This window comes from Emys orbicularis, chromosome 11 (assembly GCF_028017835.1).
Source record: "Emys orbicularis isolate rEmyOrb1 chromosome 11, rEmyOrb1.hap1, whole genome shotgun sequence".
Classification (NCBI taxonomy): domain Eukaryota; kingdom Metazoa; phylum Chordata; order Testudines; family Emydidae; genus Emys; species Emys orbicularis.
Genome location: NC_088693.1, coordinates 38,624,446 through 38,648,903, shown reverse-complemented (window position 1 = coordinate 38,648,903; position 24,458 = coordinate 38,624,446). Strand labels below are relative to the sequence as shown.

At 38.3% G+C, this 24,458-nt stretch overlaps 1 protein-coding gene across 1 annotated transcript in view; it reads right to left on the bottom strand.

Moving 5' to 3' along the window:
• Window positions 1-24,458, bottom strand: part of UBR3 (ubiquitin protein ligase E3 component n-recognin 3) — a 204,835-nt gene that overhangs the window by 2,902 nt on the left and 177,475 nt on the right. The window contains exons 34-38 of the mRNA XM_065412946.1: window positions 16,696-16,820; window positions 13,009-13,116; window positions 11,734-11,859; window positions 5,346-5,525; window positions 2,853-3,062 (exon numbers count right to left, since the gene is read on the bottom strand). Coding sequence (XP_065269018.1) covers window positions 2,853-3,062; window positions 5,346-5,525; window positions 11,734-11,859; window positions 13,009-13,116; window positions 16,696-16,820 — 749 coding nt within the window. The remainder of the gene's footprint in view (window positions 1-2,852; window positions 3,063-5,345; window positions 5,526-11,733; window positions 11,860-13,008; window positions 13,117-16,695; window positions 16,821-24,458) is intronic.

Sequence of the window (24,458 nt, the reverse complement as noted above, 5' to 3'; positions counted from 1 at the left end):
CTACTTATATGAATGAGAGTCACATCACTTACTAAGGAACAATTTGATCCTTGCCTCTACTGTATACTTAGACACTAAGGATTATATGTTTCCAGGGATTTGCATGATAAAGTAGAGCCTACCATACATTTTATGAATAAGCCAAAACCTCGTACATGATATGTTGCCATAATACATATACTCGAAGTTCCATGCAGAAGATGGTTCCAAACTCAAAAAGGGAATGTTGTCTAAGAAAATCAGAAGTACAACAACATGCCACCCTGGGGAAAAACTAAGTTACTATAGAAAACTGAGTGAAAGTGTTCACAACAATATCACTAACTTGCTACTAGCAGAAGTGCACAATTTGCTGTGGCAAAATATTATTTTTTAGTGAACAGTGAGAATTTGAGATTCTCTCAGATTATGAAGTACCCAGGGTATTTTGCTGCACACTGCTCTACAGGATGGACTCCTATTTGCAGATGTTGCCATACTTGTGTATTGCTCCTCATCTTGCCCTTCACAGTATCTACACTGGTCACAATTTAAAAAAAAAAAAGACTTCTTAAAAGGTGAAACTCCTGGTTACAACAATATATTTTTATTGTTCATGAATGACATATATATTAATTTATGCAGTTCATTTCTGTAATTGTATTTTGAAGATTTTAGCCCTTTCCACACATTTTTACTACAAAGGAAATTTATGACCACAGAACTAAAATATAATTAATGATCTAAATATTGCAAAGTATTCTATTTTTTGTCTTATACCTTTATTGTCTGCAGTATATTTTCATAAAAATGACCTCTCAAATGTAGTCCTTATGTCCAACTATTTTAAAGTTTGATAATTTTTTCTCATACCATATTATTTTTTTGTGACCGAGTTGGAGATAATACTATTTTCCACTTATAAAGCACCTGTCACTTCAAGTACTTCAGAAAGGTGCATAAGTATTATCCTTATGGGGGTTTTTCATCATGGCAATTTTTAGGAATAAACACATGCAGAGCTCATGCTGAAAAGAGTAACTCATGGAAATATAATTTAAAAATTTTAAAAGGTCAGGTGTCATTTAATCCCCAATACCTTTAAAAAAAACATGTTAGAGGAAATTACTAGAACTCTACTTGCGCTGTGAAAACAGCAGCCAACTTTGAGTATAGTACAATAGTTACCATCTCAGGGTTGAAATTTGCAAATCCATTCTACTATAAACTCTTCACAATTTAAGCCTTTTTCTTGCATTTTATGCTGGATGGGGAAGAATCCCCCCCAGAGTTCCCAGGTCTGCCCCTTCCTGCTCTCTGTCTCATGTGCAGCCTAAGATTTAACATGGCAGCACTCAGTCCTCAGTGAAACCACCCACATCCACTCACCGATAAATAAAAAAAGTCACTAAAATTCAAGAGTAAAGAATATATTTTTAAAATATTAAAATCACAATCTAACTCCCATGACAAAAATGCAGCCTTAATTATCTTTATTTTACAGGTGGGGAAAACGAGGCACAGAAATGTGGAAACTGAGAACACAGCAGTTAAGGCCCAATTTTAAAAGTTATAGCCAAAGTGACATCAAAAAAGTGGTGGTTCAGAATAGAATCCAGATGTGCTGACTCCCCCCTCTGCTTTTCTCTAATACTGGAAACATATTCCTACAATAAAGAGCATGTAGTTCACAGGAACACTCATGAAATGTGGAGACTTTAATTTTTAAGTTATTGATATGAATATGCATCTAAAGATAGTACTGATAAAACAGTAAAGACTGATGGCTCTTATGTGGCTTATGAGAAATGAGTTTGTGGTCTCAGTCAACTTTCTAGTGGTCAAGCGGCCACAAATAAACAAACCACACACACACAAAAATCATAACCACAATTTGTAGCCTTGTTGGGAAACTTAGTAGAGTTTTATAATAATTCAAGTTTTATGTTAAGATTTCATGGGATTGAACATAGTCAATTTAAAAGACAGTGTTAAAAATCCTATTTTCAAGAACATTTTCTTAATGGTGTTATTAGCAACAAACCAGATGAATCAAACAAAAATTAAAGATCATTATCTGTGTTGTTTACATTTTGCATTTCATTCAGAAAAGGAAAATAGACCACTCAGTTTTACTTTTATTTCTGTTCAGTTTCACTTTGTAGCTTCCCTGCACTAGTACAATGCTAAAAAGTTTAGGATGAACACACTACAGGAAATTAAAAATAAACTTGTTTTCATTCACATTTAAATAAAACATCTATAAATATCAGATGGTATAAAAATTAAATACAAAACTGATTTTTGGACTTAAAAACCATGTGATAGTTTCTCTTTAAATATATTTATACTAATTTTATAATGGCTAGTCTTGTGTCAGTACCATGGATATACTAATTCAGGAACAATCACAAGATTCTTTTCTCAAGCCAGCTTTGCAGAGATGGCAAATGTGAACTTCAGAGCGAGAGTGGGTGACAGCCATTGACTTACAGAACTGTTCCACCCATTTAGTAACACTAGCACTGGCCTCAGAGCAGACCATCTACTGTCCATCATGGAGGGAGAATAAGGCTAGTTGCTGTCCAAACAAGGAAAGTAAGGACTGGCCCTTAGAGGAAGAAGTACCTACATATTCTCTCACTCAAGTTGCCTTAGAGACAAGGCCAAATACCTTAAGGGCTGCCTCCTCCTCCAGAAGTCTCCTGTGAGGGGGCAGACTAAAAATTTAATTAAAACATGTTTGGAAAAGAAAACTATCAGAGCTGAGAAAGGAACGCAGAACTTCTTAGCATGATTTTTTTTTTTTAATTTAAAAATGGAAATAAAGCTACAGTAGTTTGAAATTCTCTTATTGTAGAATCCTCTCTTACCAGTACACATTCACAGTAACTCTGTTGTTTGCAGCAAAGTCCTTTCAAGCATACAAAAGTACCACAAACTAGACAAACAGCGGGATCTTTAGGAACCTTGGTACAGACAGTACAAGTCTTTCTGTGATAATACTGGAAGATGGTATTATAATTTTCAGGCAACTGAAGGAGACATGGCAAGTCCCACTTAGGCTCCTGTATAAGCAAAACCTAAAAAGAAAATGATAGAAACATTTATCAGTGTTGTATGTATATTTATCTGAGCTATGAGAACTTTAGAACTTGTAGCCCTAACAACTCACAGTAAATCGAGCATTGTGGAGTACTTTGCCACCTGAGCATAGGATAGGAAAAAAAACTTTTAATGAAACAGTAGCCCTATTAAACCAATCAGCATCCGGGGCAAGCTGGGATCCTTTACCCAAAAAAGTAAAGGTGACCCAAAAAGATAAAACACCCACGCAGATGTCTAAAGACCTTTTACCTAACCCAATAGACAATGAAGAATGGCAAAGGGGATTTTTCAAAGTTGTACCCACAGACTTAACAAGTAAACCACAAGTGCATACACACCTGTCATCCATACAAGGAAGGATTTCCGACCAATGCCCTATAAAAAGGCGATTCATCTCACCATTTTGGAGGCAATCTACTCTTCATTGTCTCCAACTTCAACAACGTATCGATGCTACCCATCTACGACGGCTATTAACTATTAATAGGCCGTACTTTTTTTCTTTTCAAACTAAGTTTTAAGGGGAGTAGGCTAAGCTTGGTTTCCCTACACTTTATTTCAGTTTAAGGTTTATTAAGTTAAGTTAGAAAGTAAACAGCTTTAACAGCTCTTTGCATCAGTTTCCTCTGCTGGAGCTGTGAAGCCGGAACCGCCAGAGGCGGGGTCCTGTATCTTCCAACACTAGGTTACTAAAATAAAGTGTGAGTATTAACCAAAGTTTGCAGCACATAATATTGTATTATCATATGTATCTCTTGAATAACAGTAGTACAATTGCAACTCTGTAATTCTAACTGTTTTACCATTTGCTTACTATTTCATTGATTTTAATAAAAGGTCTTTATGACTGTCTCAGTGTAAGTTTCCTGTCATACCCCCGAAGGTCCTTTTATAAACTCTGTGAAGCCTGATTCAGGACGAACTTTTATCTTCTGATCAAACAAATTGGCGAGCCTAAACCCATACTAATTAATATCCATAATAATTATTATATTACTATTAATTAAGAATTAATTAAATACAATTAAATTAAGCAAATGAATTAAATCAACATTACTAACACACCCAAAATCAGGCTACAAACTACAAAATGTAAACATCAGAATTTTTTTTAAAGGAGGGAAATGTGCTCTTTGAGATGGCCCATTCTTTCTACTGCATTCCACACAAGCTCCAAAGTGTCCTTTAAATGCCTTTTGGCTGAAGACGACTAGACGTGGCTTCCTATGGAGCCTATTAATGCTGCATTAAGACTTCAGCCAGAGAGCATCACTCAAGAGCAACGTGCTTCTTGCCCCAAGGAGCTCAGCATACTCATAAATTGCTTTAGTAAGGTTACAAACTGATACAGACTGCCTTTCCTCAGGGCACAATGCATTACACCTTCTAAAGGCAACAAACTTCACAGGTAAAACATGGGTCTTAAGTCTTGTTTACACTGCGGATTTGCCCTGATTATAGCCATTAGTGGACAGCCAGTGACATAGCTGCACCTAGCATGGACAGGCAAAGCTGCTACTTGTACTGAAATTTGGGGCCAAACACAGTAGGGTAAAGTTAGGCTCTGAAACTGAAGTCTAGGAACTTGCTTGATTTTCAAACAGACTGAGCACTCAATTCCCAGTTAAGTTGAAGGGAATTGCTATTCACTCTGAGGTAAATGTACTCAGTACATTTAAAAATCAGACAGGTGCCTAAATATTAGTTTCAGAGTCTAACTTTACCCTCTTATTTTTTGAAAAACTTTGCCTACAATTTTTAAAGAGCCAATAATACATTACAGTTGAATCTATTCCATTTTTTGCAGGTTACCCACTTAAGGTAACCTGTGTGAGGATCTTTCTTACAAATTACTGTTCTGTTCACAAGAGTTTGTTATAAAAACTGAAAGAGGTCTTATTTGGAAAATACAGTAAAACAGCAGTGTTCTTTTTCAAACATAAAAACGATATCAATAGTTTTATGACCATGGCTCAATGGTCTATCGAATGAATCAGATCTACTAAGGGCAAGAACATTTTGTTATTACCATTAGGGTTCAAGTTTTCAAAACAAAGTTGTACCTGCAAAATATGCAAGTGAAACAGATGCAAGCACAAAACACACATATTAGGGGTTCAACTATGCCTGCTTATTTTGTCATGATAAATTTAAAACACAGCATTACACATACACACACAGCATAACTAGAATCAAGGAATTCCATTCTTACACATCAGCACTGTATGGGGGGGGGGTGTGCAAATTTTTTTACATACCTTCACTTGTTCTGCATGTCTGTCTGCAAATGAAGCCAATTCTAAGCACCACTGTGATATCATATTAAATGCTGGCACTGGCCAATCAAGGCAAGAGGCACTGGTGAATTGATGTGGTGACTGAAAAGATGATGGTAATAGACCCAGGCAGTTTGTAAGAACTGTAAATTCTTCATCTTCCTTTTAGACATGAAACAAGAAAGACTTGATCATTTTGTGTTATACACTCAAAGCACAGCACTGTATGTATCAATTCCATATCAACGAATATGTAAGTGACTGGGAGGGAGCATGGCAGAGTGAGGCTCTGCTACACCTGATTCTTCAGTGGTGTAAAATCCCTGAGGGTCCTTACATCAGAGGTGCAAGTTAAAGCTGCCCCTGAACTTGGGTGAAGTGGAGAATGAAGCCCATAAAATGTTAGCTTACACTTCACAGACCTAAGACTGAAGTCTAGTTTGAATGGAAGTACTGTATTCTCTACAAATCCAGAACAAGTTTTAAGATTATTTTGGTGATATATCTGAGAGGCAGATAAACCGGTGTAGGGCTCCGATGCTACAAACACACATCTGCTTAATTTTGAACATGAGTAGTCCTACTGATTTCAATGGAACTACTTACATGCTTAAAGTTAAGCACATACATACATGTTTAGAACTGAAGCCTAAATTGATAATTAGAGAAAAGGAAGAAAACATAAAATAAGGCTATAAATTTATTCAGAGCACATTGGTAATACAGGGATGAAATGAATGCGATAAAACAATACAGGGAAAGGACCTGAAAGAGAAAAAAATGTGAAGTATTCATAAATGAATTACAGTATGCCCAAGATGCATGCCAGCCAGCAATAAGTATATGATTAGGAATAATAATAATAATAATAATTAATAATAAAAGACCAATTTGGATAAAGATATGCAGAGTAATCAAGGGTGAGAGAGAAGAGGCTGCAAAGTATTAAATGACAGATGATGAGAGGACAAATTATAGAATGACGATAAGGAAGTGTAAAAATGGAAAGAAAATGTAAGTAGGAGAAAGTAAAGGAGCTTGCACAAAAGATTAAGCCAAAGATTATCACATTTTTCATTGGAACAATAGAAATCAGCAAAGGAGACATACAGCTTTTAACAAATATAGAATATAACTGATTGACAGAAAAGATACTACAAATACACATATTAATTTGTAAAATAGAACAGGAGATGGATGACAGAAACAAGATCAGGAAAATATACACTGAATGAAATTAGGATTGTTTCCAAATGGGTATGAATGAAATGTCTGAGAGCCATCAAGTTCTAAGGCAAGACAAGATTCACTGCAGAATTATGGGGTGAAAGTTGCAAGAGATACAGGGCAAACATACTTGATCAACTGGCAAAATATATGGATAGAAAAGACCTATTTACTAGGATCCCCTGCCAATGAAAGATTAGTAAATGCAAAGCAGATAACAATGTTTTGTCCAGTCTAGTTTTAAAATGCAACAAGAAGGGTTCTAATACTTTTTCTATGGAGATCATTTTACAGTCTAATACATCTCCTTGATATATTCTAGTCATACTACATTTTTCATTTAATTTCTTACCATCACTCCTAATTATTTCCCTTTTACTATGCTATGTTATTTCTCCCTTTTCCTTCTTAGTGCCTATGTCCTTTAAATAACTGTAAACTTATGCCCCCCCATTAATCTGTTTAAGCAGGTGCTGGTTGCTATGGCAGAACAGGAGTTATTGCTGGTGCTGGGGAGCATTAAATACCTACAGTCAAATGTGCATACTGTAGTCCGATGGATGCTAGTAGTTTTTTGGGGTGGTGGCTAGTAAGACTGTCCAGGATGACTCCATCTTGAAGGAGTATGTATGTGAAGTGGAAAGACCATCTTTTGACTATAACGTAAACCTAGTAGGACCATGAGAATAGCTGGTCTGAAGAGAAAGACACCCCTGTTCCTATCACTTTTCTAATTTAATTGGCCACTTGCGTTAGTTCAAGTACATATTAAGCAAAAACCCATCCAGCTAGAGATTGAGTTTGTCCACTTGCAGAAGAAAAAAGGAACAGACAACGAATATATTTTAAAAATGAGTTTTGAGAAATATGGAGACTCATCGAGAAGAGAAATACAGAAAGACGGCTGCCATCATCGAGAGCTGCAGAAGGAAAGGGTCTCTCAGCTATAGTGGCAATACTGTGTAGGAGGACTGATTTAGGAGACCATTGCCAGAAGAGAGTGGTGGGATAAGGTCAAGATCTACTGAGTCAATAAAAATTGAAGGGCAATAGAATATAGAATGACTAGGATAGACTAGAAAAAGAATAGGAGAAAGGGTGAGATGAGTTGCAGACAAGGCTGGCCCACAACTCTATCCTTCCTACTCCTCACTGGAAAGGATAGGGGAGGAGCAGAACTGCTCTTTTTCTATCTCCCTTTTAGCACAGGGAGCCGGCCAGCATCTGGGTTTATTCTCTTCCAGGAAATACATGGCAATTGTTTTAAACACCACCACTGCAAAGAAAAAAGGTGCCAGGCTATTTAAAGACCTCCTCCTACTCCTCCAGTAGAATCAATGACCGCTGAAATGGCTACTCGGGTTTCATGCAACTCCCAAGGTGGCCAGAGATAAGGAGTGCCACCTCAAGCAGGGAAAAAGCTTGGCCCAGATCTCACCCCTCCCACCAATTTGGGTATCTAAATTCCATCAGGAAGCATGAAAGAAGCATGGAGAAGATCATCAACAGCATTAGGCATTGTAAGAACCCTGTCTGAGGATTTGCCGAGAGCCAGAGCAAAGGAAATGTAGCATCATCTGAAGTGGCCTCGAGCCCCTGCACAGCAGCACCTCATGGATGGATCTGTATTTCAGTTAACTGCAAGACAGGGAATCCTGTGTTAATGCAGTTTTGTAGTTTACTGAAGTACAGATGAATTAAGTTTTATTGCAATTGTGATAATCACTCCAATCCTATTCTGCCATAGATAATGTGCTGGTGAATATCCAGCAATTCTTGACTCTAGGCATGTAACTGCTTCAGACTCATTCATTAGAGTTTAGCTTGGAACAACCACTTTCCTAAAAGCAATTACCATTTAAGCTGTAAACTCCTGCAGAGTCCTAAATCCTACAGTATTTTCATATTCATTTCAAATGAAATAAATGAAAAGGGAAAAATAGGGGAAAATCCTAAGATCTCTCTGGCCATTACTGGGATTCGATCAATTTTTTTATGATGAAAAGACGACAAATTTTTTCCTTACCCGTAAATGTCTTTTCTGCCAACAGTACATCTGAAATTCTGTAAGTGTTAATGGGAAATCTTCCTTAGGGGATATACTGGTAGAGCATTAGGACACGCCCACCTCAGAACAGCTCACTCACCTAACTGTAGAAACACCACCAGAACTGGCTAATAGTTAGCAGCAAGTTTAAGAATCGGGAGAAAAGGAATCAGGAAGTTTTAGCAGGGATTGGATGGAATGGGTCCTATTCTATATTTGGGGACTGGAGTCTCTGACCAAATTTCTTCTGTGACAGAAATACTTTTCAAAACAATGGACACAATCAACACTCTTAGCTGGGGTAGGAACAGACAGGCGCTCTTCCTGAAGTCTAATCACAAAATTGGTTGGTGCTGCAGCCTCAGTCACTGGTGAGTGCACCCTCAGACGATCATCGTCCAAAAATGCACCTCTGTAAAAATCTGTACCTTTGTGCTCAAAGGTGGGTTGTCAGTGTAATCAGCATCTGGGTAAACACTCAAACAGTAAGTGAAAAAGTACCGTATATACTCGTTCATAAACTGAATATTTTTGGTAAAAAAGTGACACATCAAACAGCGGGGGTCGGCTTATCAATGGGTCTACACCAAAATGTGATGATTTTAAACTCTATGGAATCATTGAATTGAATACTAATACATTGTTGTTTTGTTTACCTGGAGCGTCTGCAGGCATGTGAACGCTGTGGTAAACAAAACGTCTAGGCCCGCTAGCGGCTTACCCTAACGGGCCAGGAGCCAAACTTTGCCAACCCCTGAAATATAGGGTCGGTTTATGAAAGGGTCATACAGCTTTTGCTATTTTTATCTATCCATCTTGGGGGGGGTCAGCTTATAAATGAACGGACTAATGAACGCGTATATACAGTAAGTAAAAACTGAAACAGTAAGTGAAAAAGGTGCTGGTAATGGGTATCGGATATTTTTGTATCCCAGTTTAATCTGGGTGTGAATATGTACCTTTTTCAAGTTGACTGGCCAGGAAGTCTCCAAAGAGAGACATAAGGCTTGACAAGAGTCTCTACATCTGGAACGTGAGATATTTCATGCACTCATTTGTCCTCCAAGATCAGTTGTTTTTTTCAGACTGGCAGCCATGCAAAGATGTTTTGACTGCAACTGAACAAGTGGGGTGTCTCAGTGGGTCCATGGGCACAACCACCCTGACTTATTTGGCTAATAACATCTTCACCCTAAGAGAATATTGTGGGAAGCATCTTGGAAGTATGATAACCCAAGTGAATCATGATGAGGATGCAGAGGAAGGATATATAGTTCCATATTAACGCCAATAACAATTGTGTGTGTGTTCCACTTCTGGAGAAGAAGTCTCCTGCCTGCTCAATTATGGCATCCTTTGCAGGTGTTGCCATTGCTGCATCCACTTTAAATGATCATGATGCAAATGGTTTTGGTTTCTGGTTGTTGGCTTTAGTTTTTTTTACCTTTTGCTGGTTCATTCGCTTTCTCTACTTGTCTATAATGACTTTCAGCAGATTTCAAATTCAAATTCACAGTCTCAAATTTACCTGGCCCTTTTATAGATGGGCCTCAGAAGTCATTCTGATTATTTTAGAGGCAGACTAGTGCTATCAATTCAGACAGACTCAGGAAGCCAGACTGTGAAACAAATGAATTCATTTTGGAGAAATTTATTTAAAGCAGGGAGTTCTTGATAGATATTTTCTCCCATTGGCCTTCAAGTTCACATCGAATGGTTGCTGTGACTATGCACGGGACTGCTCTCCTTGGGCAGTATTCCTCTGGAAGAGCTTGGATGGATGTGGCCGCTCCCTAAGCCTCCTTCTATGGGGCCCTGAACCTTTCCCTTTATGCATACATACTGCAAGGACAAGTATTGCAGGAAAAGCAGAGGCACTCCTTTTGTCATACAGCAGGTCTCTCCAGCTGGTGAGTTCATGTTAATAAGCTACACGGTGAAAAGGAGATCCCTGTGCTGTGGAAGTAAAGCCAATTAAACTAAGCCCATAAAAGAGCCCTGAAGTTATCCTGTCAGCAAGAAGTAAGATACATTTGATCAAAAACCCAGTTCTATGAGAAGAATTCACAATAGGAAGAGGACACAAACAAAGGCAGGATCACTAATTACTACTGATTTCCCTTGACTAGAAGCCAGAAGTTTGAGGAACAGGTGGTTGGCAGGTCACAGTGCCAGCTGCTGGAAGCAGATAAACTTCTGAGGAAAGAAGACCCTCCCACACACACAGGATTGTCAGACATACCTTTGAGATGGAATATTACTATAAATGAAACATACATTTTCCACATCTCAATTCCCCTATGCACAAAATGAACTCCCTATCCCCATTTACTAAGCCATACTGTCTCGACACTTAAATCTCTATTAAAAATTTTATCTGATCTTAAAAATAACTTTTGGAAATTTATATTTTATTACACACTCACACACGCATCCACCCACTCACACAAAATAAAAGAAATTTATTAAGGTTGCAAAGTTAAACACTCAAAAGTTAGGAAATGCCAGAATTAAAGTGGCCTGGGCTAGCGTATTAAAATACAGTATCTCTTAATTCTTGATGGAATTGTTTTTAACACGTTACTTGCACAAAGAAGAAAATTCTGTGGCGGTTAAGATTAAACATTCTAGGGACGGTGTGGGGTTATTTTTTAGCATAAATGTACACAAAATAAAGTTACACCACGGCCAGTGATTTCACTCTATATTTTGTCTTTTCCATGCAAAAGAGCCAATTCTGAAACCCTTCTGTCACATAACCTCCTGTGGGCTTCTCTGGGAGTTATGAAAATGAAAAGGAGGAAGTATCTGGCACATATTATATTGCAAAGTTAGCAGTTCTTCTTGCCATGACACTTTCTACAAAAATATGTGAAATATAGTAAAACATTATATAGATTCTTACCGTGTACCTGAAGTCTTTCACGGGTGTCAGACATGAAGCAATGTTACAACTAAACAAATATCTGCTCTAAATAATACAAAAATGTTGGACCTTTTCTCATTTGGGGGTGGAGTAATACATGTTTCAATTATACTATATAAAACTTTCAACAGAAAAAAAACAGTGTCATTTCCCGCCTCCCTCCCTTGTACCTGACAACTGGGTAAATCCCCTCCGAAAAGATGATGTTGAAGAAGGCAGGTGATCCTGAGGAAAGGCAGGCAGAACTGCTGCAGATAACACTCTATTGAGTCAGGAGACCAAACACTAGAGCTAACCTACAGTGGAAAGAGAGGTTATTAAATTCTGCTTTCCAAATTCTACATTCCAAAGGCTAACAGTTCACTAATAATCTCAAATGATTTTGTTACAAACAAATCTCGGATATAGCACCTTCCAGTTAGGCATTTTCTTTCTCAAAAAGCTGTTTTATACATAAAGCCAACTTTAACAGAAGCAAAGGCTTCTGGTCAGTTAAGAAACAAAAAAAAAATAACTAATTTAATTTCAATCTTTTCAGACAACTTTCCGAACAAAAAATGTCCATATAGGACATGGTGGGAAAAGGATTTGGCTAGACAAATTTCCCCAGAGGAATGGGCTTTGATCTGACAAAGAGGACCTTTATCAGTCTGTAGCACAAAAAAAGAAAGTATCTTCAAGATACCATTTCAATGGTTCTCATGCCAGTCAGATTAAAATATGTATATAGATAGAATGGAGATAAATGTTGGAAAAACTATGAGAGATTTTATGCATATGGTGGACATGTCCAGTCATTAGAGAATACGGGGACATGATTTGTAACCAAATATTACAAATTGCTGAATATTTATTACCAAATGATCCTTTGGTAATCCTCCTGGGGCTTCCTAGCAGAAGTGGTCACACCCAAATTAATATCATCTGCTACTAGCCACTAGATTACTAATAGCCTCCCACTGGAAAAAGAAAAATAGTTCAACACTAGAGGAATGATTACAAAAAATACGGGTGGTAGATGTTATGGAAAAATTAACACATCAACTAGGCACCCAGCAAAATAGACAGACGACAATAGATGCTTAGATTTTTTTTTACCATTCAATTTACTACTCAGACAAAATACATTCTCTGAAGGAAAAAAAAAAAAAAAAAAAAAAAAAAAAACCACACATGTCCAATATTTGATTATTAACATTTATAGACATGCCTGGTTTGATCGAGTCAGTAGTTTCATTCAATTTAATAAAATCACCAGAAATAACACATCATGAGTGGTCTAAAGAGGCTCAGTGTAATTTGTTAGCACCCTGCGAAACAAAGATTTAATGACTACATAACTGCATAATATTTCCAAAACAAACAAAAGCTCATTTTGTTTTTATTTACATGGTAATGATTTGTAAACTTGTTAAAACTTCCTAAACAAAACTTTAAAAAAATACCATTGCTAATTCTTCAGTTTCTCCTTCCTCAAACATCTTCCCTTTAGAGAGCTCAGAAATCACATGACTCAGTAATGCTTCCCAAGACTTTTCTCCATTGGATGTGTTCTGTGAATAAAGAAAAAGGCAGACTCAAATTGCATCAGTCATACAAAATAAGGAGAAAATTGTTTCTATAGAGGCTGCAAAGATGAAATATATTTCCTTTAAAGCAACACACACATTCTGACTCAAAGAGAAGAGGTACATATGATATTGGAAGGGTGATGTTTTAAGCACAAATAAATACTGCATAACAATACACAGGATGTAGAAATTGAAACAATATTTGGATAGTGAAAAGCTACCAAAAACAAATACAATTCAGATGGAATATATTTAGCATATACAGTGAGGTTAAGTGGCAGTTTTGAGACTGTAATTTGCTATAATGCATTAATTAAACTGAACCAAGAAAGGCTTGCAATTTAAATATACTGAATGAGAAAGAAGCTATCAAAAATTTAATGCTATGTAGAGAATGGGTAACATTTATACAGATAGGGAAAAATTGTTCGGTGGACTTTATTTTTTTAATCAGCCACTTAGCTTTGTGTCATAATAATTATGTGTCAAGAAAGCTAATAATTACAGAAACCCATGAGAAATAAGCAGCATATTTCCATAAATGTCTTCCTTGAAATTATACAAAAATACCCACAAGAAGAAACAATATTAGAAACAAACTTTAGTTCATGTGAGAAAAGTATAAACATGCTCAACAGAAAAAGACAAAATGTTACCAGGACGATTATTTTTAAAAAATACCAAAACAAATGAAGTGGGCTGTAATATATAAAAGCTCTACCATACAATGCTGTATAAAAACTGACATTCATTTCCCTAATGTACAACAAGGTTAATCATCTCTTTCTATGAGTTTAAACTCCTCACTGAGGGTGAAATTCACCGCAGGGGCCAGGCCAAATCCCTTTTCCCCATTTAGGCCCTTAGCTCTAAGCCAATGGTCTCCAATCTTTTTTGTTGGAGGCTCCTCTTGTGATGATTTGGTAAAGAGATGTTTCTCTTTTCACCCCGTGTTCCATCTCTCCACGACGCTCAGTACCACTATATGTCCTTTCTTCTGCCCATTTACACTCTTATCTATTATTTCCATCTATTCTTAACCCTGGTCTCTCTCTCTCAAAATCTTTTTTCTTCTTTTGCTCTCTCCTCACTACTACTTCTCCTTCCTTATTCCCCCAGTCACCAAAAGGCTACATACAGCTTGCAGAGTGATTAGGGCTTCACTGGGCTGGGTTTCAGGTAATCTCAGGGCTGATCTGAGTACGAAAAGGAGTAAAGAAAACAAACTTGACATTGAGCTACTACCTGAACCTGTATCCCTGTACACATGCCAGCTGTACTAAGGCATCCGCCAGAAACAGGCAGGGAAGGCAGGCTGCTGTCAGGAGCTACCAGGAATGCTTCAATTGCCACTATTGGACTATGTCTGCTGAAGGGTGCAGGTTGGATTCTGTGTCCAGTGGGTAGTTCTCTGCCTCTCTCACGCTTTACCTAAAGTAGCGTATGAAGCCGTCAGTGGGCTCTCTGTACTGGGGGGGGGGGGGGGGGGAAGGATATGTCAACCTTCTTGAATTGACAGACTTTCAGTTACCATTCACTTTGATTTACCTACACAAACCACGAACAGCCTTCAGCAGCAGGGTGTCATATAATGTAAAACTACTACCCACATAACAATGTTAACATCTGTCAGCGACAGCCATGCCAATGAAAATGCCAGTTTTTCTTCCTAGAATACAAAAATATGCTACCAATGCATATTTAGCTACATATGTCAAGAGGTTTCACCACTTGTGATTCTGAGTGCCTTTAAGATGAAAAAAACTCTGCTACTTCATAAATCCATTTGCTGATCCATGAACATAATTTGCAACCCTAAGGCACAAATTGCCTTATGTACTAAAAAAGCTATTATTCTGCTAGAGAGAAAAGGTCTTAGCATGTAGCAAACCTGACTACGGTATGCCATCATTCTCTATTTTCATACAATAAAATATTTCATTGTAGCTAGCTGTTGAAACATTTAAAATATATATTCAGATAAAACTTGACCCATTCTACTAGCATTTTATGAAGGATAAATAAAAGCTGCCTACATTTATCAAATTGATTGCGAAAGAATATAAACTGGCAGCGCTTTCAAGCACTCTGTGTCACAGATTTACACCTGTAAAACTGTCTGTCACTTAGGTCTCATTTAGATAAACAAAAAAGTGCACAGATCTCATGCTAAAATTGTGGGTTTGAAATTGAACTCTTATTATGACAGTATCCTATGGAAAAACATTTATTTAACAATAATGCAGCATCCATCCCATTGCACAGTAGCCTGAGACACCAAATAGCACATACAGACAAAACTAAATTTCGTTACTTAGCCCCCTCTGGACAAACTACTGACTTGCACTTAAAAACTGTAGGTGTATGTGCTGACAAGCATGGCCAATTTGTGATTACATGGGAAAAGGAGGCCAGGTGTCTCAGTTTCCTCTTAAATACTACCAATGGCAGGAGGGAGGATTACCTGCCTGGCCCACAATATTGCTAAATTCCTCCTCTGGTTCCTTAGTCAGTTGTGCATCACATATTGTATTTTGAGAGGATTGCACATGGCTAGTGATTAAGAACTATGAACAAAACTAGAAAATTCCATATTTTCTTTGCAGACAACTTGCTTTTTTATTTACTGAAATGAGTATATTAGACTGATATCTGGCCCATCTAACAGGACTTCAATTTTACAGTGAGAGGAATATTCTATTCTATTCCATTATAACTAGCTAAAGAATCAATTTTTAAAAAAGTCTTATTCTCAGTCTATCAATCACTTCTTTATCAATGGCACATTGTGAAACTTCCAAAACCTCTTCATGTAAGTGTCTTTATCTGATTTCCACTATCATTCAAACACATAAAATTACACACACAGAAAAGAATAGGCAGGACTTTCCGTTCGTGAGAAGCAGAAGAATAATCTTCTGCACTGGGGGAATGACCAATCATACCATGGTTGGACCTAATGAAGAATTTTCTTTCTGTTCCAACAGTTAATTAACAATTTCCAATAACCAATTTTGAGATCGAAGTTGACTTTGGACAGGTCACCTTAAAAATTTGCCTATCCTGGCAACAACATATTGACACCATCATATATTAACCAAAAATGTAGTAAACCAATCCATACATGGATTTTTAAAAAAATGCAAAGCAGGACTAATGTGTAAAATTAAAATACTACTTGAAATATTTTATTAGCACTTATGTAGATTTTAGTGCTCCTGTCAGTGAGGGACTTACATCACTAGATACAGAGGCAGTATGTAAGCTTTTAAGCACAACTCTGCAAATCTATAGTATAACAATATTAGAACTTTGATATATTACGAAGATAATTACTTATGCCAAAATGTGTAGTAGTCCACTGAGATTAAGCTAAAATGAAACAAATCTGATTCACTTGTTACTTGCACAGTAGTTGAACCAGAGATGAAATTCTCATGATGCTAAGCCACACCTATTCTACATTAAGTTCACCATTGAATTGATATAATATACTAATAAATGCTTCATAAATTTAATAAACAATCTACTAAAAACTATATATTGATAAAACTGACCAACCTTTTTCAGAGCTCCTGAGTTCTTCCATGCCACCCTGTCTTCAGCGCTGCATTTTACAGAAAATGCTGCCAGGGCTTGGGTATACAATAATGTAAACAGCACCTTTACAATGCAGGTAAAGTGTTCTATAAAGTAAACAAAGAGTCATTGTGTTTCACATTTTTTAAACCATGACTTCAGTTTATTGTAGACCAACAATGGGGGGAGGGATAGCTCAGTGGCTTGAGCATTGGCCTGCTAAACCCAGGGTTGTGAGTTCAATCCTTGAGGGGGCCACTTAGGAATCTGGGGCAAAATCAGTACTTGGTCCTGCTAGTGAAGGCAGGGGGCTGGACTCAATGACCTTTCGGGGTCCCTTCCAGCTCCATGAGATAGGTGTATCTCTCTCTCTATATATATATGGAGACACACCTATAAAAAAAAAAAATTACACAGTCTCTTTCAATTTGCAAACATAATGCTTCTCAAATGAAGAATGAATTCAATATGAAAAAATCCAAAACGCACAATATCATTTTTAAAGTACAAGCTTTCGGACTCTCCCACCCCACAGGGTCCTAGAGGCCATGGTCCAGCCAAGCCCGGAAGTCTACACAACAGTGAAACAGCCCTGCAGCCCGAGCTCCATGAGCCCAAGTTGGCTGGCATGGGCCAGCCGTGGGGTTTTCTTTGTTGTGTAGACATACCCTCAATGCTTTAGAAAGTTATGGCAGACAGCCCTGGAGCCTGTGAAGTCTTCAATGTACAAAAGAGGTACAGTGCAAGTATTCTTTCACTGCCCTGAAAATTCACCTCAATCTTGATCAGCAGTGACTTCCTTCTAGGGGGCTTCACATTTGTCATGTTCACGTTACTGTAAAGAGGTACTGATAAGATGTTCACCACAATCGACTGCGAGTTGTAGACTAGAGCAAATTGTGTATCCTATCATGTCAGCAAACCTGATTCAAATATCTTGGGTTAATCACAGTTCTAACAAATACTGAAATAGGTGCTGAATGACCCAAATAATCACAGTAACAGGGGCATTCAGCACATTTGTTTAGCTTAATTCCTGACCCTCCACTTCATTTTTCAGATACTGAAATTCCAGGCCCACCACGAGTCACTAGTTCCTGTTTAATACAGTACCACACCTATGGTACTATATTAAAACAGAGCTGAGATGTGGAGCTAAGATAAATCCTGTTGTATTCTTGTATATAAAAATATGAACTATGTTTCAACTTTTTTAGAAATAGCTTTCTCTTTTCTTTCAGAAGCCCTCATAATTGACACACACACACACACACACACAATATATAGATATAGATATATAGATTACACAGACAGATAGGACATCTCTCCCCTATAGGAAGGCTCCAGTGCAGGGAACTGCTCTGAAATCAGCTGTGAGCAGCTGGCAATCAGAGGCAGAACCAGACTTCACAACATTTGAAAGAGAAGAAAGGTGAAAGTTAGGGTTATGGTGCAGATGTGCTAAATGTCCCTTTTTCTCACCTTATTAGAGGCTTACAGCACTCCCTGCTCCAAACAATTTCATTTATGTTCAATTTTGCAGATCAATTATAAAACTTAAGTTTCCACCACCTACCCTTTTCCTACTTCAAATCAAATCAGTCCCATACTAAGGGGACAGTCTTCCATACTAGCATCAATGTAACTCTGATTCATATTAAAAATAATGGGAGTTAGGCACTTAAAACAAGTTCTCCCCAGATTTTGGTAGCAACATGGTTCACTTTTAGTTAAATAATATGATGCAACAACAAACCAAAACTGACTTAAATTCATTCCTCCTTAACCAAGGGCTGAGTGAACTTTGTGCATAAAAACAAACAGGAGTTGAGGTGGATTGAATTAAGTGCTTATCCAGCATATAAGCAAGACTGAGGGGCTGCAGCCGGGGTTCTTGGTCCTCGGACCCAACATTAGACTGCAGGATTCATTTGTGAACTAGTGTCCATTTTTGTCTTTTTGTTTAATAAATGCTCACAAGAAATCCATACACACACAGAAATCTATGGATTTTCACATTCTTTAAACACTATCTGAACAGCATATATTTACTAAGCACAATTTACATCTAAATGGTCTGTGTAATTGAAAAGGTACTGGTTTTTCTATCATCATATGCATCCCATGTTAAACAAACCAATGCACAGGCTTTACTTCCTATCTCAACTTAAATACACTAGTTTTCTTATAATGGATTTCATAGTATATGTCATCTTCTACTCCAACATCCTCCCCAGAGAGAGGGTAATCTCCTGAGCCTCTATCACAGCCCCCCACAACCTGATCCCTTCTTTTTTTCCTCTCCCAGAGGCTCCATTGTCATGGCGTTTCCACCTCCAAAGATTAACGCAGGGAAGGAGATCCACAGTTAAAGGCCATGCATGCGCCCGCATGCACACATGCAGGTATACATGGCTCCATCTACAGACACTTAATTCCATTCTAGTTTAGGACTGAGCTCAGGTTCTCAATTCTGATCCCCTTTGTGGCAGCACAGAGATTTGAGCTAGCAAGAGACTGTATATTGATTTTACATCATGAAAGGGTAAATGAAAAAAAATACAACTTCATAATTCTTATTGTAAAACTGGGACACCCTCCTAACCCAGTCTGCACAGCCACTATCTTTGTCACCCCTTCAAATCTCTTAATAAGACTCACCTCTGTCATGTTACCTATGATAGCAGGACTCTGTTATGATGCCTAGTGATAATAGCTAGGGAGGTGGCCTTCCTTAGAGTTTCTTATGCACCTGTTTTAATTATTTTTTTTAACAAACTCAAAACAGTACACCTAGGATAAGATTGCATATGTAAGCTATAAACATTACACTTGTCTTCCGCCTCCTTGTCATTCACTTGTATTATACACCCAACTGTCATGTCTTAACCTTGCTAAATTATAAGGTCTGTGGGGCAGGGGCTATATTATAAGTGTGTACAGCACACTGGGTCCCCAGTCCAGTTTGGAGCTCTGGGCTCTACTGCAGTACAAAAAAGTAACAATGATTATAATTAGGGCCCTACCAATTTCACAGCCGTGAAAAACGTGACACGGACCCATGAAATAAGCCCTTCCCCGTGAAATCTGATATCCCCTTGTTCCTAGGAGCACCCCAGCGAAGGGGGATCCTAGTTCCGGCTGGGCTGGGGAGGGACAGGACTTTTCCATTCCCTGCACAGGTGTTGGGTGGAGGAGGGGGGCGGGAGAGACCAGACCCACCTCCTGGTGCCTCCCCCTACTGCAGGATGCTCTGGGACTGGGCAGCAGCCCTGGAGGTTCCTACAGCTGGAGGCAGCTTGTGGAGTTGGATCCAATCTTCCCTGTGCTGTTAGGAGCGCCCCAGCAAAGGGGGGCTCCTAGCTGCTAGTCCGGGCAGGGCTGGGGCAGGACAGGACTTGCTCTTTCCCTACAGGGCTGCTCTTGGGTATCTCTCCCAGCTGCAGATAGCTCCGCACCCCTCCTCCCCACTCTGTCCAGCCCTGAAGTTAGGGTGACAATCTCAAGACTCCCCTACAACAGGTTTGTGACCCCCCCCCATACCCTTTTGGGTCAGGACTCCCACGGTTACAACACCCTGAAATTTCAGATTTAGCATCTGAAAACATGAAATTTACCAATTTTCAAATCCTATGGCTGTGAAATTGACCATAATGGACCGTGAATTTGGTAGGGCCCTACTTATAATGACATTATGGGATAACTACCACATAGATTAATTATAAGCTTTTTGCATGTCCATTTTACACATTATTATTGCTAAAATTAAAGATCTATCATGCTTTTGTTGTTCTACTTACAAAATACTTGCATTGTTTCATTAATAGTAAAAGATGAATTTTTTTTCTGATGTGCAGAAATTTTAGCAGAAGCCAGAACTGCTTTCAGAACCAATTTAAATTACTTGGTAACATCAAAAGAATTAGGTTAAGAATTTACCATTTGCAGAAAATGTGATTTGTACAATATGCAGCAGTAAAATAAAGAAATATTTCACATAAAATACCTCAATACATACACAATACAGAGATACCTTGCAGTACTGCTAGGATTAGGGGGTCTGCCAGCCTTTCCTTTATAAACTCTGTTTTTGAGCGGGCTTTAACGTAGGCTGTGTAAAGGGACACTGTCAAGTATTTGGAGCCCAAAATGTTGTTTTTGTTTAAAAATCTATTTTAAAAATCCAATAGAAATAACTGTTAAAAGCATTACTTAGTGGTGTTGAAAACCCAAATACCAACAGCATGGCAATAGTCTCACCCTTGCTAATGCGCAACTCCACCTACTATCTGGATAATAGCAATGCAGTCTATTTTGTTATGGAAACATCAACCCTGAAAGGACTGCACCTGGGGCAGAATGCAGCAGGAGGTCTCATCAGCACAGAAGTTACTGAGAGCACATCAGCCCAGTGTTCTTCTCCTGACACTGGCTCCCTGTAGAGCATGATGTTAAGTTTAAGATCTGCATCCTGATTATCAGAGCACTAAACAGCTGGGCACAGGATACCTAAAATAGCATCTCACCCTCAGGGACCAGAACTGCCCTCGATGCAGCTCCACTCCTCTGGTATCTGCCTCCAGGATGAAGCCCATCTGTGCAGAAAACAGGGCTTTCCTGGGGGCTAGCCCATACTGTAGAACTCTCTCCTGCAGGAGCTGAGGAGTACCACAAACCACACCATAGTGCGGTACAAATGCAAGACTTATTTTTTCAACCTTGCATTTGCTAAGAACAGTATTACCACATTAGCTTACGTTTAAAAACCACACATGCACCCTAACAATACGCTTTCGCCTGGGAGTAAGGAGCAGTACAGGAATGAAGAGGAACTGCACTTGATAGATATTTGTCTCCTTGTTTCATTTCATAATTCTAGAAGGAACTAAGATACAGTGTTGGGTGCTGTGAAATAACCTAAGTAGGATAGAATCAGAACTGGAAGATTAAACTGATTTTAATGGAATGGAGAATGACTTAAATAAACCAGTCTAGTTTCTCTCCAACCTGAGCGAAGTACACAAGGTCAAAAACATCATAAACGGTAAAAATATAATAAGTTTTTAAAATGTATTTTAATTCTAATAAAGCTATTGTTACAAAGAGCTTTTTTTTATATAATATACTTTTTATCTTGAAAGTGTCTCTTTAAAGGCCATTTCCTTTATTTCTTTTGAGACCCCTTTGCTTTGCTTTTTTGTACAATAGGGTGAGAAGTCTTTTCTACACCCCTCAAAAAATGACAGAAGAGGGCATGGCTGGAGCATCTTGCATTCCACTAATCCAAGGCAAGAATAACTGACCCTAGTGTGTTCTTGCAACCAGCAAAACTTAAAACTGCCCTGAGGCAGTCAGAAGAGTTCAAATGCTACATTTGAATTACTTTTCCGTTGGCCCCCTCCCCTCAAGTCCTGCACCACTGCATAGCTTTCATGGGCATCAGGGTATGTCTACACTGCAGCTGAGTGTGTGCCTCCCAGCCCCAGTAGACAGACACACTCTAAGGCCTGGTCTACACTAATCCCCTGGGTCCGTATTCCAATGGCTAGCCTATGCTGTAAAGCCCACACTGCTATTTTTGGTGCTCAAGCTTAAGCAGAGCTAACGCATGCCTGTCTACCAGAGCTGGGAGGCACACTTCCCATCTGCAGTACAGACCTAGCAAGTCCTAGTCAATAGAATTTAGGGTATGTACATTTTCATCCTAACAAAGCTAAATTCAGCCATTGTATTTAGGTAGTTCAAAATGCAGGGTTTTAAAAAATGTGGTTATGCTTTTTGTACTTTAATTGAAAAAATTAATAAAAATTAGATTTGCAGGTTAGTTTTTTCACAATATAGGTTCTTTGGGAATCCAACACACACCCACTCTCACACTCACTCAAAAGGCAGAATGTGTTTGCACTGGGGCATCTACTATAAATAACATTAATTACATATTATTGTTTGTTGCATGTTAGGGATAAAACAAAATCATATTAATGAGACCACTGTACATTGGTGTACTATTCTAATTTTGCATTTACATGACAAAAATATCCAGGCAGTGTGTCTTTTATTATTTCTTAACTGTATAGCAGATTAGGGTGAAACACAAGTGTGTGCAAAAATCATCCCATTTATCTTTAATATATCTTTATACAACCTACATTGAAGTCCATTATAGAGTTTATAAAGGAAAGGCTGTAGACCCCCTAATCCTAGCAGTACCGTGATAAGTCATTTATTGATAACTCGGCATATGCCTTTTTATTCTGTCATTTATATCAAATTAAATGTCATATGCTGGAAGGCAACAACTGCAATAAGAGATCTTGCTGAGTAAACAAATTCAAAGGAAAAGGTTAGCAATTTTGCATAAACTGGAAATAGTCACCTTTCGTAAATAAACCTTTTTCTTTCACTGAAACTTAAACAGATATTTGAAAAAACATTTTTAAAAAAGGAAGTCAGCATTAAAATTTAAGATAATCCATGAAAGGCTAACCAAAACCCCTGTGTATACATAATCTACTTTTAGTGTAAGAACTGAAATATTTACTATTCAAGCTAAGATTTTTTCTCTATTTAGTCAAGATACATATCCAGTGATGAAAGATAAATTTTAATGTTCACCTGAGGTGCTGCTGGACCCTTTATGGTGCCAGAGGGGGATTCAGGCTATAAATGGGCAATGGAGGCAAACATTACTTCCCTTATGATCGGCTACAAGTCACTTAACCTTAGAGTGGCATAAGTTAGAGCAGCTCCCAGGCTGCTTTCACAGATGCTCATGCTGAGCTGGTGAAGAAGCAGGAAGCTATAAGCAGTTCTCTGATGGTTCATGCCCACCCTCATTCCCGTGGCAAACTGAGTGACGAGCTGAACAGAGGAAGAATTGAGCTCCATATTTTGGTTATTCAATAGGTTGTACTCTTCTTTCAGTCAGTACTTGACCAATGTCCTTGCATGTTATTAGGGGGCACCGTGCTTTCAAAGGTATCACCTTTCAGACAAGATTTTAAAAAGGATTGCCCTGGCTTGGTCATTAAACCTTCTCCTCTCCTCCCCTCCAACCCACCCCAAATTATTTGCTAGTTTGCCTGTACAACCTTCATTTGGGCCCCTGGTGTTCATGAATTATGAGACATAACTACACAATCTCATACTATTTTTTCACAAGATGCCTGCCTTTTTCTGTGTTCTGGGGAAATGGGGTAACTGAAGGGGTAACTAGTTAATATTTCTTTTTACCTCATTGTTCAGTGTGTGGCCCTGGGTCTTATTTACTGCACACCATCTAAATCCTGTTCCGAATACAAAATTATTAATTTCCTCTGGGGCTTTTCTATAGTACTCATCACAAACAATCCATTTATCCTCACAACGCCCCTGTCAGACGGTATTATCATCATCTCCATTTCACAGATGGGGCACCAAATCACAGAGAAAGCAAGTTCAAAATTGTCAAAATGTCTACCAATTGTGGTTGCCCAACTTAACACACCCAGGTCCTGATTTTACAGAGTACTTAGCGTGTATATGATACTTTATATGTTCAAAGCACAGCTCTCCTTCACTTCATTACAGCTTTGACCCCACAGTTTCAAGTCAGGCACCCGGGAAATGAGGAACTTATGATGAGTGGTTACCTGTGAAAAGTTTGGCTTACGTGATTTGCCCAGCATTAAGAATACTGTGGCAGAGGAAGGGGCAGAATTCAATTCACAAGGATGTCATTCAACTGCCTTAACCACAAGACCACC